The sequence below is a fragment of the Lepisosteus oculatus genome, chromosome 2 (assembly GCF_040954835.1).
Source record: "Lepisosteus oculatus isolate fLepOcu1 chromosome 2, fLepOcu1.hap2, whole genome shotgun sequence".
NCBI classification, from domain to species: domain Eukaryota; kingdom Metazoa; phylum Chordata; class Actinopteri; order Semionotiformes; family Lepisosteidae; genus Lepisosteus; species Lepisosteus oculatus.
The window spans coordinates 55,461,802-55,479,880 of NC_090697.1; the positions used below are offsets into that span (position 1 = coordinate 55,461,802).

The 18,079-nt window shown below is 37.7% G+C and overlaps 1 protein-coding gene across 4 annotated transcripts in view; it reads left to right on the forward strand.

The window, feature by feature from the left end:
* The window catches only part of kif25 (kinesin family member 25), an 18,678-nt gene continuing 599 nt past the window's right edge, over positions 1-18,079 (forward strand). For 2 of the 4 annotated variants that reach the window (XR_001478230.2, XR_001478229.2), the window contains exons 1-16: positions 1-573; positions 819-884; positions 1,447-1,542; positions 2,269-2,407; positions 3,681-3,784; positions 3,926-4,014; positions 6,542-6,581; positions 6,741-6,808; positions 7,613-7,687; positions 8,701-8,829; positions 10,316-10,474; positions 12,220-12,374; positions 13,739-13,909; positions 14,683-14,838; positions 15,596-16,165; positions 17,626-17,757. Coding sequence is in view for 2 of the 4 variants with exons in the window: in XM_015344970.2 (XP_015200456.2) it covers positions 505-573; positions 819-884; positions 1,447-1,542; positions 2,269-2,407; positions 3,681-3,784; positions 3,926-4,014; positions 6,542-6,581; positions 6,741-6,808; positions 7,613-7,687; positions 8,701-8,829; positions 10,316-10,474; positions 12,220-12,374; positions 13,739-13,909; positions 14,683-14,838; positions 15,596-15,741 (1,662 nt within the window). In the remaining 2 variants the exon portion in view is untranslated. Of the gene's footprint in view, positions 574-818; positions 885-1,446; positions 1,543-2,268; positions 2,408-3,680; positions 3,785-3,925; positions 4,015-6,541; positions 6,582-6,740; positions 6,809-7,612; positions 7,688-8,700; positions 8,830-10,315; positions 10,475-12,219; positions 12,375-13,738; positions 13,910-14,682; positions 14,839-15,595; positions 17,521-17,625; positions 17,758-18,079 lie in introns of those variants that run through there. The other 2 variants (XM_015344970.2, XM_015344993.2) reach the window with 2 other exon arrangements.

Consider the following 18,079-nt stretch of genomic DNA (forward strand, 5'->3'; position numbering starts at 1 on the left):
GAAAACCATTGAACAATGTGATTTTTCCATTTTTGAGAAGAAAATCCTACAGTGATTACACATTTGGCGCCTCCTACGGACATGGAATTGAAAAGTGCCTGGTGTTTCCAGGCCTGACGCTTATAAATTATAGTTTATAATATTGAGATGAAGATGTCTTATTTTATTCTCGTAGTTGACGTGTATACCCTGTAGTTTGTACTTGTTTCTTTTAGTTTGCCATTATTATAAAACCCGAATCTTACTGTTGCTATGTTAACATAAAAGTGTATACAACATTTATATGAGGAAAAAATGATATTTCAGAGATTTTTGCCCAAATTTGTTTTTCTCAAAACACTACAGTCACACTTCTGGAGCCCATGTGGACAGAGCGTCAGTGAAAAACAGATGGAACCAATAGGATCGTATGTTGCTGGAAACTCAACACCAGATAAACACCAGAGTTAAAGGAGATTTTCTTGAGCGGATGATTTTGTATTGTAGAGTGTATTTTTAATCAAAATGCCGCTGTATATAAATCCGGATCGGGTTTCAGCTCTTCGCGTTTCCTTGTTGGAGCATAAACTTCGGGTAGGTTAGATATTCTGAGTTCACTAAAAAAAATCAACCGTTCGGAGGGGTTTCCTACCAAATATACTTTAGTGTGAAAAGCCTGTGCTTATTCTCTATTGTGAGTGAAACACAGCGGCTTTTTATTTTAAAGAGTATCCGCGCTTTTCAGGTGTTAAGCACACAACGAATAACGACTCCTTGTAGTATGTATGAAAGTGTTGGTGTATAATTTTTCCTTCGCCGTTTTCTTTTCACTCTTGCAGAGTAAAGAAGAAAGAATTGTAGAGCTGGAGACCGAAAAGGCGCTGCTTCACCTGAAGCTAGCTGAAGTACTAATTATTCAGCAGTATATAGCATGTGCGGTTCTTATCATGTGCTCTATAGTAATTGTAGTGTAATTGAGATGTGATTTACTCGTACTATGAAATATAAACCATATTTGACACTAGTATCAGCCAACATTTATAGAGTCTGTTGTAGCATAACAACAGATGGCTGGTAAGCACACGTGCTGTACAGTACTGTGTCTTGGGATAAACGAGCTGTTGTATTGAGTACACATCCGAGTATTATTAATAGCAGTAGTATGTATAGCTTGCCAGCAACGCTCAAATAATAAATCTGTGGTCTAGTTAGATCTTTGATCTAAAAATTTCTGTAACTGCTTGTCGGTTTCAGAAGTATGCTAAATTCATTTTAGTGTTGATGAAGTATTTGCTTCTCTTAACTGCATTTCTTTACGTCTAAGTGATCCATTATTTGTCATGGTGTTAATCTGAATGTATGATAGCATGTTATGATATAACATTTTGTCTTCAAAGTCTTCATATGGCCCATACTGTATGCTATTCAATATTAATATTTTTCCAAATATTTTACATCTGTTCCTAGTGCTATGGTAAATTTAGAAGAGACAATGGTCGCCAGGGACAAATTCTCTACCAAAACACACAAACTTTTCTAGAGAAGATCTTCATTGAAGTTCAGGTAGGAACAATCTAAGTGTTATTTTTTGGGGTGGGAAAAAAAGCTTACCGAAGGATTCCTGTATCTTTGCTTTGTACATCTGACAGCACCAATAACCCTAATAAAAATATTGTTCAGAACACAAAAAATGAAATCTTTCACATTTTGACAGTAGCATTACCACTTTCCAGCTAATCTCTTCAGATATCAAAAGCCAGGCAAGGCTACCTCTGATCAGTGCTGAGATATGAGGCTACAGTTTTCTAACTTAGGATTTGTTGATGGACCAGTAACAATAATCAGCTACCTTAGTTTTTCCCAGGGGGTCTCCCATTCAGGTACTGAACAGGCTCATATCTGCTTAGTTTTAGTGGGTTGCCAGTTGTGAGTTCCAGGGTGATATGGCTGCTGGTTACTAGATAAAACTCTTCCCTCTGTGCTGTAATTTCCAAAAAACTGGAGACAAATATGGGTGGCATGGTATTGCAGTGGTTAACTTTGCTGCCTAACAGTACTGGGTCCCTGGGTTCAATTCTGGATCAGGGGTGCTATCTGTCTGGTGTTTGTATGCTCTTCCTATGTTGGCATGGGTTTCCTCTGGGTGTTCTAGCTTCCTCCCACAATCTCAGGACATACTGGTAGGTTAATTGGATTCTGGGGAAATTGTCTGCTGTGTGAGAGAAAATACAACTTTAAAAGCAGTTGCAGAAATGTTCCTCTTTGTTTTCTTATTTTTAATTCTCTCAGGCCTTAAAAAAGAGTCTCAGAGACCTGTATAGGACCTATGTTGGTTTCTCTGCCGAACTTGAACAGCGGAGCAGATGTTTCCTTGATCAAGTCAACAGAGCCAGCGAGAGGATTCAGGGCCACAGTAATGATGTTCACAGTAAGTCTCTGGGATCACAGAATCTTTATAAACACAGCACTGTCCTCAACTATCCCGTTTATTGTGAAATCTTCAGTACTTTATTTTTTTTTATATTACCCTTCCTAATTTGGAATTATCAATAATTGTAGCTTTACCTGCTAAAATTATCCTCTTACTGTGGGGGGAGTGAGATCTCCAGTGAAAATGCCTCTTAGAGCTTTGATCTTCTTATTCAGAGTTCTAATGTTGGAGTGCCCACCAGCATCCAATAACTGGAAGAGTGATGTGGCTCTTATGTGCAATAATATTGTATGCCCGCCCCTGGGGAATTCCATTCACAGGAATGTCGGACGATGACATAGACGAGGCCCAAGTTGACAGTATTGTGTCTATTGGGCTAAACCTGTTGCTGAGACAAGCAGCTTTTCTTACCCTAAGACTGTTCTGTATCTGGAAACTATTTTTGTGGTAATTCCATGGCAAAGATGTTGTGAGTAGTAAAATGTGTATTATTTTTTTTAAATGGTAACAATAAGCTATGAAAAAATATTTTAAAACGATTAACATGTGTCTACCTCACCCTTGGACAACCGGATTGCAATAAATGTGCTGCAAGTTGTTTCCTTAACATTCCCATAATATGTAGAGAACACTTGTGGTACAAATACAGCTGATATGAAAAGAGCCTTGTAAAAGCTTGGCAAGGAAGTGTTCAGAGAAAACTAGAAAAAATACTTCAAAGACAGCCAATGTCCCTCAAGCTGAGCACTGTGGTTTAAAATTGCCACCTTTTGAGCAACGATGGCTCAAGCATGAGACTTGCCTGGAAAGCCTACTCTATGTGTCCTCTTTTTTGTAAGTTGTGTTGTAGAGTACACAGGTTGTGATACAAGCAGCTTTTATGCTGGAACTGCCAAAGAACAATCAAGTTATGAAAATAGAGAAAAGTCAGTGAAGTAGTGTAGGAATAGAACATTGGTTAGGATTTTAATTCTAATTAATTAATTCTAATTCTAATTAATTGACTTCAGCTCTTCAGATGTGATTTAAGTGGTTTAATGAAACTACTTGTACTGGAATAGATGTTGATGTGATTGATGTCATTCTAACAAGAAATCATCCCATACAGGAATCTTGAGTAATAGTGAGTAAGAGATCAACAACATTTCTCTTTACCTTTGCTCTATGATCAAAGAAGGTTCAATATTAGGAGAAAACCTGGCAGTTCAGTGTTGTTGCTTTTGGATGGGTGTTGTTTCTTTTTAATGCAAGGAGCCATTTCTTCTTGCAGAACTCCAGGCTCAAGTTCTTGATCTGGAAAGATCACTACAGGAAGAGAAGGAAAGGTACAGGATGGAGAGGCAGAGAAGAAGATTTCTTCATAATATTCTAGTTGTGAGTGCTTATTTCTATCTTAGTTCTTGGTCGTAGTGCTGCTATGGTAAGCAGTACGTCTGAGTAGAGATTAAAGATGTAATAGTTTACAGGCTTGGCACTCTCTTGCTTGCTTAAACAAATACTTTTTTGTCTAATCAGGAGCTGCGAGGGAACATCAGAGTACACTGTCGTGTGCGTCCACTCTTGCCTCTTGACAGGGGACTCAGTGATACAGATCCAGTGCCTAAGTACCATGACTCTTTTAAATTTTTAAAATAGGCTTCAGAATTATTTTTAATGTTTTAAACAGGTGCAGCATTTTAAATTTTAAACTGTATTTTCTGTTTGTGCACAATAATTGCATACCTGTAATTGCAAGTATACTGTTATATATATTCTAAGTATTTAGCTTTTTAAATAGAGATAGAGCACTTGCTGCTTCTACACTGTTAATCCTAATTTGATGTCAACTGGAAATTTGATTTTTACTAAATATACCAAAACCTAGATCATTGATATGAATTAAAAAGAGCAGTTGTTCTAGAACAGACACCTGTGGTACACCACTAATGACCCCAAACTGAGAATTCATGCATTATCTATGCTTTCTGTTTCAAACCACTGTATGTCTTCTTTTAGTGGATAATGTTATAATTTATAATTATTTTATAAAGTGCTTTATTTTTCCTTATGATTTTCCTAATTGGTTTAGTATAGGGTTTTTAGCTTTTGATTTACTTATTCTTCAGTTCATTTGTTCAGTATTATAAGCAGAATCTGTTTAAACTAGTCATCCATTTTTCACTGATTTATGTGTCTCATATCACATTTTAATTGTCTTTTTAAAAGACACTTCAAGAAATATTTTATACTGTGGAAACCCCCTTGTTTTCTTTAAAATTTCAGAATAGTTACTTTAGATCATCACTAAAGCCATACATGAGAGTAGTCCATACAGTTCATTGTGCCCATTACATACTATTCCTTTATAATCCCACATCCAGTAGTGGGTAAACATTCTCCAAGGATGATATCAGTTCTGGAAAAGGACATTTAATTGCAGCCAATCAAACCTAACCTCACAGAAATGCAGAGAGAACACGCAGATTCCACATAAATGAGCAACCCAAGCCTGACTCTAAGATTGGATCTTGGAGCAGTGATACAGTAGTGTTAACTGCCATGCCACTGTGCTGCCCCTTGGTGATACAATATCTGAGCCCAGTATTTCATTTGTTTACTGTATGTATTTGAAGAATCCCTGAGAGTTAGCTTCAGTAACATGGCTACATATTTTATTTCAGACACACACTCATCCTTATGTTAAGAAGTGCTTTCTACTTTTAATGCAAAATTTATAATAGTTATAATAATTGCTTACACTTATGTAGCACTTTTCTGGACACTCCACGCAAAGCTCTTTACAGGTACTGGGGACTCCCCTCCACCACCACCAATATTCAGCATCCACCTGTATGATGCGACGGCAGCCATAGTGTGCCAGAACGCTCACCACACATCAGCTATCAGTGGGGAGGAGAGCTGTAATTAATATTAGATGGGAATTATTAGGAGGCCATGATTGGTATGGGCCAATGGGAAATTTTGGCCAGGACGCCAGGGTTACACCCCTACTCTTTTCGAGAAGCGCCCTGGGATTTTTAATGACCACAGAGAGTCAGGACCTCGGTTTTATGTCTCATCCAAAGGACAGTGCCTGTTTATAGTATAGTGTCCCCGTCACTATACTGGGGCATTAGAACCCACATGGACTGCAGGGTGTGCGCCCCCTGCTGGACTCACTAACACCTCTTCCATCAGCAACCTTAGTTTGTCTCAGGAGGTCTCCCATCCAGGTATTGGCCAGGCTCATACCTGGTTAGCTTCAGTGGGTTGTCAGATGTGAGTTGCAGAGTCATATGGCTGCTGGCCATATCATTTATGTATGTTGGTCTCTGTCTTGTCTTTGAAATAATGCCGTGGTTGGAATTTGACATAAGATGTTTTTAACTAGCTTTTTAAGACATTATAATACTATGTTTTAGATAGGGTTAGGTACCGCCACTGGAAAATGTACTGCGGTAAACCGTGGTACACATGCATGAACCGCAATACGTACAGCGGGAATACCGCAAACTATTTCGCATGTTCATATATGGAGACTCTTTCATAGTTTGATGCCATGATTAGTAAAACATATTGAGTTGTATACAAAATAAATAAATGAAAATTGTTGTTTTGTAGTTGTTTTGGTTGATTTCTTGCAACCAAATAACTAGAAATAACACTGTCTCTAGTTTTAGAAGACGGTAGCTGTTAAAACCACAAAGCTATTGAATACCTCTATATAAATGTAGATTTATAGTGGTCTGATTCATCCTTAACTTTGTAAAATACATAAGAAGGTTAAACTGTTTATCTTGATAAAAGCAGGATCTATCTTGATTAGGTTTTCAGCACGAAGTAACTATTTGCTTTTGGTTGCTCATTTTCCTTGGAATGCAGAGTATGGAAAATGTGCTTATCAGAAAGACTTCATTTTTTATCTACAACCATATGCCTTAACTGAGCTACCTGAAAAAGCCTGAAGGTATAATTTGCAGAAAAATAATTTATAAACTATGATACTATGTTATGCAGTAACACTTTAATACAGTATGTATGAATGACATGCATGCCAGCATAGTGTGTATTTTAGACATTTGTTTGCATACATAATAAGAAATAATTTTTGGGGAAAAGTAGCCCATACAGTATGTTGTTTCCTGTTTTTAGGTCCTCTTTGTCAGAGAAGGTTATCCATGCCATTAATGATGTGAGTATTACAGTAATTTCCCATCCTAGCCAGTACAAAATGCTATCCCTTTAAACATTCTCATGTAGTTGAGAATTTCAAGACTAATTACTAATTAATTAAGATTGTTGAATATTCATTTTTATTATAGGAAATTCAGGTTCTTTTTCTATTGTTCAGGATACTGTCTTGGTTAGATGTACAAGACCTGGTTGTCCACCAGTAAACAAGGTGTTTGAATTTGAGAGGTACGTTCTAGGATTTAAATCTTTTGAGTTTATTCAAATATTTTGCAGATTCATTTCAAAACAATTATAGGTTTCCTCTTAGTTTCCATTATATATTTCTGATGCTTTGTAAAGTACATTTAAAAGAGTTTTAAAAATGTTTTAAATTGATATCAGCTGGCAAATGAAATAAACAGAATGGTGGTATTTAATTTCAAAGTTTGCCTGCTCTTCTTTCTGTTAAATGATCAGATGGCACCAGTTTCCCTCAGCACAGGATTTTGTTCCATTATGAGTAATCTCCAGATGAATAATTGCTCCCACTTATCTCACTGGGTGGACTGGAACAATTGGAATAAAATCTTGTACAGGGAAACTACAGTTTTCTATACTGGGAACCTGAACATATAATTCTCTAGCCATGGTAAAAGCAGGGTAAACTGAAGTACAGAATGAAGTGCTAAAATTGATGTAAAAGCAGTGCTTGTGAAGTACATAATGATATGGTAAGCCATGATACATATGTACTTGACAAAGCAAAATACAAGGTATATACATAGTAAAAGTGCATAAACACAATACGAATTTATGGACAGTTTTCATATGGGTCCTGAGTATGACCTGCTACTCCTGTTTTCTCTACATACTCTAAAGATGTGTTATGTTATGCTGTCAAAGAGTAGTGTATTTTTCTAAATACTAATTGATCTGAATGACCTGTGACATAATCATCATGCTGAATGGGCTGATGTCATTCAGAGGGTTTTGGGGTTTTGAAGAGGGTTGCTGCGTAATTGCATCTGACCCTGAGCCTGTGCTTGGCAGGGTGCATGGTCCCGAGGACTCACAGCAAACAGTGTATGGAGAAGTCAGCCCTCTGCTCACCTCCCTCCTGGATGGGTGAGTGAGAGGCAGCATGCTATGAACGTCAAACAGAAATATGGAAATCCGCTATTGTTTCACTTCCTGATCTGCTCCTGAGTTCTGATCACTTTTTGTTTCTCTCCCTTCGCTTACATCAATTTCAGTTCCAGCTACCCTAATTGAAATGTTACAGCATTGTGCTTAACACAGTTATTCACAAATAAACATGAGCAAGGTGGCATTGAACACTTTGAATTACACTAAAGCTGATTTTCTTTTTAAAAAATACACTGCATGTACCTGGATGGTTTTTGTTTCCCTGTAAAGAAATTACATTTCTTCCACACTATAATGGCAGCTGTATGTAAATAGACTTTTTAAAAATGTATTAGAATAGAGGTGACAAAAACATTGAGTTAGAATATTACATTTATTAGAAACCGTAACAAATCAGATTTTACCTGCAAATGTACTGCAAACAAATGACACCTTTTTTGAATTGTACAATTCATTAATAAAAAAGAACTCAGCTTGTACTGGTATAATGAAAGCACATTTCTTTTAACAATTGCAAAGTGTTTAGAACTGCTCTCATCACAACATCACAATATCACACAGCACACTGCTGATGCTCACTGGTTTAGCAACTGTATGTACTGTATACAGTATAAATATTCCACTGAAGCTTTCTGCACCACAGTGATTTTGCGACAGATAAAACATGCCCTTTCTTAAAGTCAATAGGTTCTGTACAATGACATTTAGCCAGAATAATTCCCTCTTGAAAAGTGTTCTTTGGATTGGGCTAATATATGTAAGAATGTATATTGATGTGAGAATATCTTTTCTAAGTCATTTCATTGGGCCTTTTGTCAGTGAACACCTACTCAAAATCCTCCACAAAGTCCTGTGAGGCAGGGTTGAGCAGTCAGTAGAAGAAAAGGACTGGAATGTTCATATTTCAAATCTGAAATCTCCTCATTGCAGGGATTATTGGTGTTATGATGAGGGATGAAGGAGTGACAAGAGCTTACCCTTCTGCATTACAGGTACAATGTGTGCATAATGGCATATGGACAGACTGGCAGTGGGAAGTCATACACAATGAACGGCTCCCATTCGGAAGAAGAAATGCCACACGAGGGCATTATTCCCAGAGCGGCCAGGGAGCTGTTCAGGTAACATGGTAACAAGCAACATCCTTGAAGGCCTACGCACCAGATTCTAGACTCAGTCTTCCCATGTTTTCATAAGTATGTGGTAAAATACTGAACACACTTTTTTGCACTTGTATAGGATTAAAACACTCCATAACAATATCTCATATTCATTCAAGCCTGTTGTACCTGTTTATATATAATCATTTTTTATCTTTATTAATCTAACCAAATGAAAAGCTGAGAGCTTAATAAAACACAGTAATGATCTGTCGTTGTCAGCCAATTGTTGTTTACAGTTCTGTTTACATTGAATGTAATTGATTTTGTAGTTATTTTGCTTTATGTTTTATTGGGAAAAGTTTAGTTTAATCAATAATTGTTAGGATTCCCTTCTCCACTCAGGTGCAGAAAAGCAAATGCATGCTTGTCATTTCCAACCTTGAATATTGTAATGTGGTTTTTGCAGGTATATACAGTGCCTTTATTTTTAATTAATTTATTAAAATGTCTGGATTTTTTTTACTTTGACATTATAGAGTGATTGTACTTACTTACTTTGTGTTGATGAGTGGCAAACATTCTCAGTTAAGTACATCATGGTTCCATGCTGTAACACAACAAAAAAGTCCAAGGGGGGTGTAGACTTTCTATAGGCACTGTATAAAAAATGTGTTCTTGAGTTGCTGCATAAAAATTTATGGTGAATTTTCTCTTTTGCTTCTAAGTTGTTTTGTGAAATTTGTGAGTCTATACCTTCTGACTTTAATTCCTCTCACTGGCTCTCTATGCATTTGTTATCGGATCAGAAATCAAATTCATAATACCACTGTTCTACTTATGCCCTGTTTGGACTTCTTGCCTTTTCCAAAATGAGGCTCTGAATCCTAGGAAACCACATTCTTAAAACTCACTTTTATTTAACTATTTCACTTTTATCTGACTCTCTGAAGTTCTTATATGTATATACAGTATACTTGCATTTTCATTTAGCTAAATATATGCTTATATTTTAAAATCATTCATCTCACAGCATCTTGAATACTACAGTGCTAAGGACACTGAGAGCTCTGTTTAGTCCTAACATAGTTTAAACGTTTTAAGATAATTTGTTATTGATCACATTGTCAACAACTTTCTGACAAAAAGTCTGACAGTTTGACAATTGGTGCTGATCTTTCTGCCATATCACATTTCTTTCAGTCTTGATTATAGCATATTCCATCCTAGAGGACCCTTCCCACCCTTTGTTTTTCAAATTACAGTTACACCCCTCAGAACGCAGATACAGATTCCCCAATCTAAAAACAAGCAGGTTTAAATTCTCATTATACTGTACCTATGGCCATAACCTTTCTCAACAGATGATTCTCTTGTTCATATTTATGTGTATAGTATGTGAGTTTTTGTTCTATTTTCTGCTGTAAAAGCTGTATAACAAATTGCACCTTTGGGCTAATAAAGACACTCTCTCTCTCATACCTTTCTCCATTTTTGCTTTTTGTAGGTTGATATCAGAGAAGCCTGCAAACAGCCATTTAATAGAGGTCTCAGTGGTGGAAGTGTACAACAACGAGGTGTTCGATCTCTTATCGAAGGACTGTGACAAGCGTGATGTCATCACTACGAGCACTGGGACCAGTGACGTACTATGCCTGACATACAGGTCTCTCCCAGTAGAAGAAATGGAACATGTCAACATGGGAGTAGTGTGGTCCCTTGGAGTGTTTAAGATGTGACTTAATCCTACAGCCAGTATACGTGATCTGGGAAATGAAGTGCAGGGGTCCTTGTTTTGCTTCATGATCAGATGTACTGTCCTGGCTAGATGCCTGCAGGACTACCAGTGTGGGTTGTGTTTGTTTTCACTATGTATACTGATCGAAAAAATAAATGCAACACATCTTCCTCCACACTTTGGCCTTCCCATCTGCTTGGAGTCCATCACCGCCTCTATCTGGGACAAACCAGTCAGGTGCTACGTCTAGGAGGTGTGAGAAGACAGCCTCTGACTTGCTGAGCCTTGCCTTGTTCTAAGTCCAGCAGCATGGAGCCTCACTGTCCTGTCACTGATGCAGGCATTGTCTCTGCCGGCAGTTTCAGCAGCAGTACGGTTGGCAGATCTGAAATGATCTCTCAGATGGACCTGATGTGTCGGTCCTGCTCTGGTGTGGTTACTCGAGGGCAACCGGATCAGTAGCATACCATGGCCTTCTCCCTTGCTTCTGGTGACATTCCAGGCTTTTTGGAATGCACAGAAAACTAACTAAGTGTGGCCTTTTTCTTGCAGTGACCTAAGCTTTGAATTAAGGCCTTTTTAAAGGTGACCTGATCAGGCATACAGTAGTTCCACCTGGACCTTGTTGGGTAAAAGTGCACCTAATGAGCTTTCATGTGATTGGCAAGTTGTAATGCCTCACTGCACAAGTTGTATTGTTGGTCAGAGGGCTTAGAACAAATTGACAACTTTTTGTGAAAGTACATAAGCTATAATGATAGTATTCTCATTCCAGAAAATGTTGTGTTTCTTTTTTTCCATCAGTATATTTTAATCTTTTAATTCTATCTGGACTCTTCAATGAAAGTCAATGAAAGTCTAAAACTGACTTCTGACCTTTGTGACATATTGATTGACATACTAAATTGTCAGTGAAATGACTTACCTGATCAGAGAGGGATCCCGGTTGTTAGATGTTTTTGAAGCTGTTAAATGTTTATGGAATGAGAGAATCTGCAGGTCTTGTTTGAAGTTTGTGTTGTGTTAACTGCTAATGTTACAAAGCTTGGGCATGATAAGTATTTTTATGGAGCAAGAAAGTGGATTTTGAAACTTTAAAAGCAGCTATAGGAAAAAGTCAGAAGTGTGTGTGGGAGTTAAAAGGAGACTGTTGTGAATCCCTCTGGTTAGGAGTCCTGTTTACCTTGCCACACTAAATCATCTGTGCTCTTGTTTTAAGAAAAACTAGGATGAAAGCTGTTGCATGCCTGTAGTTTGTTTTAATTAACTGTTTTAATTTCTTTTATGTCAAGGTTTTGCATGGCCCTTACAAATTTTCATAGGCCAAAAGGGAAAATCTTTCATACTTACCTTAGAAATGTATCCAATACATAATGTCATTCAAAGCACTCATTCTATTGAGCTACAGTAGTTCCCATATACATATGAGGCATGGAAATTATTCAAAACTGTTTTGACCCTTCATTCCAAACGGTTTTTGCTAAAATGATTATTACTTATTAGAGTTATCAGAGAAACCAAAATGCTAGAGAATGTAGCATCTCATATCTTACAGCCTTGGAGTTTTTATGGATGGAACTTGAAAGAAAGAGATTGATACAGATTTGCAGCTACACAAGCAGCAGTGTGATTAAACACATGGGATTTCAATGTGTGTCTTGTCTATGATGCAGACTGGTGCAGAGCGCTGCAGAGATCTTGCGCCTGATCAACCATGTCCATCAGCTCCGGGCCCAGAACTCCACGCTGGTGCACACAGACTCCTCCCGCTCTCACCTGGTGGTCACGCTGACTGTCACGCTGAAGAGTCCCGCTGCTATGGCACCGGGTAAGCGCATCTGCACAGCTTCGTACAACAATTTCTTTACGGTTTGTTAAGGACCAAGGGATGAGAAACTGTCATGGCGGCCCGGGTACGTGTTTTTGTTTGGGGTTCTGTGAGGCGTTGGGAGTATTGAAGCTATTTCTGCGTTAAAATCCAGGATACAGATTTTGCAACACATTGCGCAGCACACTACTTAAGATAAGATGATGGTTGAAGATGTGTTGATAAGATAATCACTGCAAGATAATTTTTAAACTTACCTTTGTTCCTGGCAGACAGTTGCTAACACAATCAGATCAGTACACAATTCCTGTGTGAATGGTTATGGTTCTGGTTATTGTCTAGAAGATGCAGGGTTAATTTGCCAGAATTTGCCAGATTTTGATTAGCAATTGCCAGTTCCTAGCTGGGAGGGAGCACAAACAGGCCCAGATTAACTAATGTGTACTTGGTACACTTGCACAGGATCCCGTCACTGGGAGAGAAAAAGCTGCTTTCAGTGAAGCAGCCTTTCAGATGGCCCAGTGAGGCTGCTGTAGCTTAACTGGTACAGTCAGCACTATGTTATCTTAAAATGCATAGTTGTCAAAAATACATGCAGTATGTGGTTGCACTAAAAGAAAGTTACTTAAGGAATTGAAATTGCTAAATATATAAATGGATCTCCTGTAACATGTAATCATGGCAGAGCTATAGTGTCGCATCTTTCTGGAATTGATTTAAGAAGTTTTAAAAGTGCAGATGAACAGTGCAACCAAGCTTGTAGACTTGTAGACTTGTAGCTGAGGAATCGGTTGGAAACACACACCAACACAAAAGTAGCAACTGTAGTGCATGCCTCCTACACATAGATGCTTCTTTGACCAAGGCAAAACAGAAATAATACCAAGAATACAGATCTGAGAGGACTAGAAAAATGTATCACTTAATTTCATCATTGATAATTTTGGATTAGGTACCTTTAAAGTCATCTTCAGTCATGCAGAAGTGAAACTGAATATTTTTTCCTCCCTAGCTCTCACAACAGGTCCTAAACAGAGATTTGTTATGCACCAATAGCATTAATTCTGAGTTACCCATCTGATTTCACAGCTACTGTTCCAGAAGAGTTTGAACAGTTCCTGCTTCTGAACAAGGAATGAAAGTAAAAGTAAAAAAATATGCAACATTTCCAAACATGGATTTTGTGCTACATCTTTATCTTATTTTGCCAATTCTGAGTGCGGAAGCTGTTTTTTTGCAGGGTGTAACAGCATTCCACAGGGCCCCATATAGTTTACTCTAACCCTGTGCACAAGGGAATAATAATTGATGGTTCCAAATGATTGAAGAATGTTACCTGTGACAAGCTCTGGCCTGTTGTTCAGCTGACAGGCCCCAGGGCGTACAGCGAGAGTGGTGGAGCCCGCGGTGTCACAAGAGCTCCGGTGGCAGAGTGACTGAAGATCACACGGGTCCAGCGCCCTGTCCCAGGCCAGGCCTCTCACAGTCTCCTGTCAGACTTCAGCTGGTGGACCTTGCAGGCAGCGAGTGTGTGGGTGAGCCACTACCTGTATGTAACATTTTGCCAAAAAAAGGAATAAAAAAACCTTTTTTAGTGCATCTCTTGCAAATGCATTTAAGACACGGTATTCAATTTGCAGGCACTGGACATTCAAGATAATACATTTACTTGAATTTAGAATTGGTTAATCTCCAGGCAGTGTGAAGAAGCAATAAAAAGGCAAACAGAATGTTAGGATATACAGATTATATCAAGGGTATTATGTTAAAAATAGTGTAAAGCATTGCTACAAAAAAGAAACTGCTGCCTGGAATCAGTTCAGAGAAGAGCAATGAGATACATTTTGGAGCTCAAAGAAATAAAAGGCTAAATGAACTGATTTTTAAATTTCAGTTTGAAGTTAATTTTTTAGTTCACCTTTAACATCCATTTCAATCCCACCGAAATACCTTGAACCAAGTAATTCTATTTTACCTAGTTCCATTTGGAGAGGTAAGTTGTGCTTCAAAACCTTTGATGGCCTGGCTGTACAGTACCTAATTTTAAGTTACTATTGAGCTTTTCACTTGAGGTAGTTTAAGGCATTCCGGGTGATGTGGACTATAACATCTCGGATTATAATTTGGGTTATAGGTAGGAAGGATGTTGTTTTACCACTATATTCTGAAGCTTTGAACACAGTGCCCAAGACTTGTATTTGTTGTGTTTCTAAAGCTTCCATTTAGACCTATAATGACACTAGGGGCCTGGGTTAGTCCCTGAGGCATGTGCTGGTGAAATAATAATGAAGCAATGTCTGTTTTACAGGAATGTCTGGAGTTACTGGAGCAGCTCTGAGAGAAACATCTTTTATCAACCGCAGTCTGTCAGCTTTGTCAGATGTGCTGGGAGCCCTTTCAGAGCACAGGCCTCATATTCCTTATCGAAACAGCAGACTCACCCACCTCCTGCAGGATTCCATTGGTAAATGCTCTTGAGAATAATACTGGATAGCGCTGTTACACTGGAGCTAATGGATCTAGTGGTTTATTGTCTAATTGTTATTTAGACATTAAAAAAGTGATGAGCTAAGATATTGAATAGGAAGTGATTTGAAAAGATATGACTTTTGTAGGCCTGCAGTATCTAGAACAAGGGTTGTCTACCATCGCTTTTTAGTACATATGGATTTGTAGACAGTTCCGTGGAGCTTTATGAAATTGCCTTCAATTGATCATTTCAGTGTTATAATTATAACCTATAGATTCTTTTTTTAGATCGTAATTATTCAAGATTACAATTTCTGTCACACACATTAAAAATGAAATAATTGACTGTTACTGTTTTATAGGTAAGAAAGGGTGTCAGTGTGGTTTAGTAAGAAATGAGAAGCAATATCGTTTTGCACAGTGGAAGATGTCAAGCGCTTTAAAGATAAGAAAGGATAACAGGAAAAGGCAATATGATACCTGCTGCTTGTTCTAGCCTGGCAAGACATGAAAGCCGTTAATCCAGTCGTCTTAAGTAACATGGCTTCTATATGTGGTTGTTTGAATAGAATCTTTCATTTAATTTATCCTGTACCTTACAGAATATCAAAATGGCATGCAGGATGGCAGGAGGATTTCGTTAGACACATTCTTGGCGTTTATGAAATTTGAAGTACTTTTCTGACTCGGACGCAGCACAGAGGAACACTAGGAAAAGGCCCGAGATTGTTCCCTTGTTTTCATTTCCACAGGAGGAGAAGCAAAGCTGTTGGTGATGATCTGCGTTTCTCCATCCCAGAGGTTCCTCACCGAGTCTCTGCAGTCTCTAGGATTTGGAACTCGGGCACGGCAAGTTCAGAAAGAAGGGAAAAGGAGCGGGGCCACAAAACCAAAATAGTTTCAGGCTCCTATTGTTACCTGAGTAATTTATTAATTGCCGGTTGACACATTCTCAGGGTTCTCACTGTGAGAACTGCGCTCTTCAGGTTCTTTGTGTTTCTGTGGCCTCAGAACATTTCAGATTCTGTGAACTTTTTCATCTTCAGTGACTTAAAATGTTCCAAGAATATGGAAGCTTCTCATTTGAATTTGTCAATGGATTGTAGCCCCAGTCAGATGAGGCCTCTGGTCTCAGGCCCCTGACTGTTCCAGGAGACTGAAAGAACTACAGACTGTAGAATGTAACCTAACTTGGTTCTTGTTGTGATCCCTTTTTGCAGAAGCTCCAAAGAGACAATCGTACAGTATATGCATATGAAATAAAGTCCAGAGTGAAAAGTACACACAGGGAATTTCAAATCTTATATCTACTGAGGCATCTGGTAATGATATTTAGAGTTCCATTTACTAGAGAATTAACTAATTAACTAGAGAATTAACTAGATCTCAGCAGTAGAAACTAGATGAGTCTTGCTTTTTAAATAAAACAGTTTTTATGAATAGTTATAGAACTATATTTTTAAAGTCTGCAAAAGTGTCAAACAATGGGCCTCGAACTGTTTTACTGTATTTGCTGTTTAACACCCCGATGTTTAATCCTATTTTGAAATGGCTGTGTACTAAAATAAAACCATTAGAAATTGAATTTAATTGAATTGATAGAACCTTTGTCTTCCATCTGCGTTTCTTAAGAAAAATAGGTAGCACAGGAAACTTTCGGAACATTGGTGTCCTGTCCAATTTCTTATTAGTTAAAAATCATTGAACACTATCCTCTCACTCGTGGATGTACCACTTTGCACAGCTTGCTGCTTATTATGCTTCACAGAATGATTTTTCTTTTTTTAATTAAATAACGTTTTATGAAGTTAGTAAATAAATTCTAGATAAGCAATCTTTTTTTTGTTGTTTTGGTTTCAGTAAACAGTTTTTAATATTGTTTTTTCATGGCCAGCATGTTGTTGGATATTTGTTTTAGGAAGTGTATGCCACACAAGCATTATCTGAGTTTAATTGACCTAAAAATTGTTAATCTTATGGTTCTGTCAGGGGTCTTATGAAGATGCCTAGATTAAACAGTGCTCCTTTATCTTTAAAAGGGTCTGCAGCAGTCCTCCTTCCTTTATTATTGAGTTGTTAAAAGTAGCAAGGAATGAGAAGAGAATACCAGAAGGCAGGACATGAGAGAAGGGAGTTTGCTGCAGCTTGAGATATCTTCCGCACGTGGATTTGTCACTGAAGAATTTAAACCTATCGGGTGTCTGGATACTGACGTGACTCATCAAATTTAGGAAAGGAGCTGTGTGTCTTGTGCTGTACATATCCCAGATCTGTATGCCTCAAGAAGATAAGAGATTTTTAATTAAATTAATGGCTAGGAAACACCTGGCAGATGATTTTTAAATACAGACAATTGAAGGTATAGAGACTTTAAAGGCTTTTTCGTGAACTGGTCGTAAATATTGTTATCACCATCATCTTTATCCTTTTCAATTAAACAATTAATATTTACATAAGGAACTGTACCTCCATCCTGTCTGTTGTTGATTACAGTTTAGCTTGTTAAGCATCACCACTAATTTAGTGGTGATAACACAGTTTACAGCAACCAATAAAAAAGGTCCATTTTATTCTGTGGTAGGCTGTACAGTAGAATATGTAGAATGTATATCAAGGGTTTTATGTTAAATGTGCATTTTACAATGCAAAAGTAAGACCTGATTTAGAATATTGTATATAATTTTGATAACCACCTTCTAAAAAATATGGTTGCTCTGGAATCAGATTAGAGACGAGCAGCTGGATGCACTCTGCTGCTAAAGAGAATGTTCTACTCTGACAGGATGAATGAACTGAACCTTTTTAGTCTTGAACAAAGACATCTACAGAAGACCTGATTGAGTCATTCAAAATCCACAAAGCCTCTTCTTTTGTGGACTTCTTCAGAATGAACAGTGAAACATGAAGTAGAAAAGTAAGTGGAAAATACCTTAAGTGCATTTAAAATTGAAAATAAGAGGCACCTCTTTACGCAAAGAGCTGTGGGAGTATGGAACAGTGTCAACAGCCATTTTGTTGAAAACGATACCTAGGCTTCTTTCAAGAAACAGTAGAATGAGATCCTTAGATTAAATAGCTACTATCAAATTGACTTGATGGTCAGAATGGCCTCCTCTCATTTCTGATTGTTCTTATGTTCTTATTCATGGAAAATAAGAAATTACATTTGCATTCTGCCAGGAAAGTTTGGCCTTCTTCAACTGTTATTCATGTTGTTTCTCATATTTTTCAGTTGT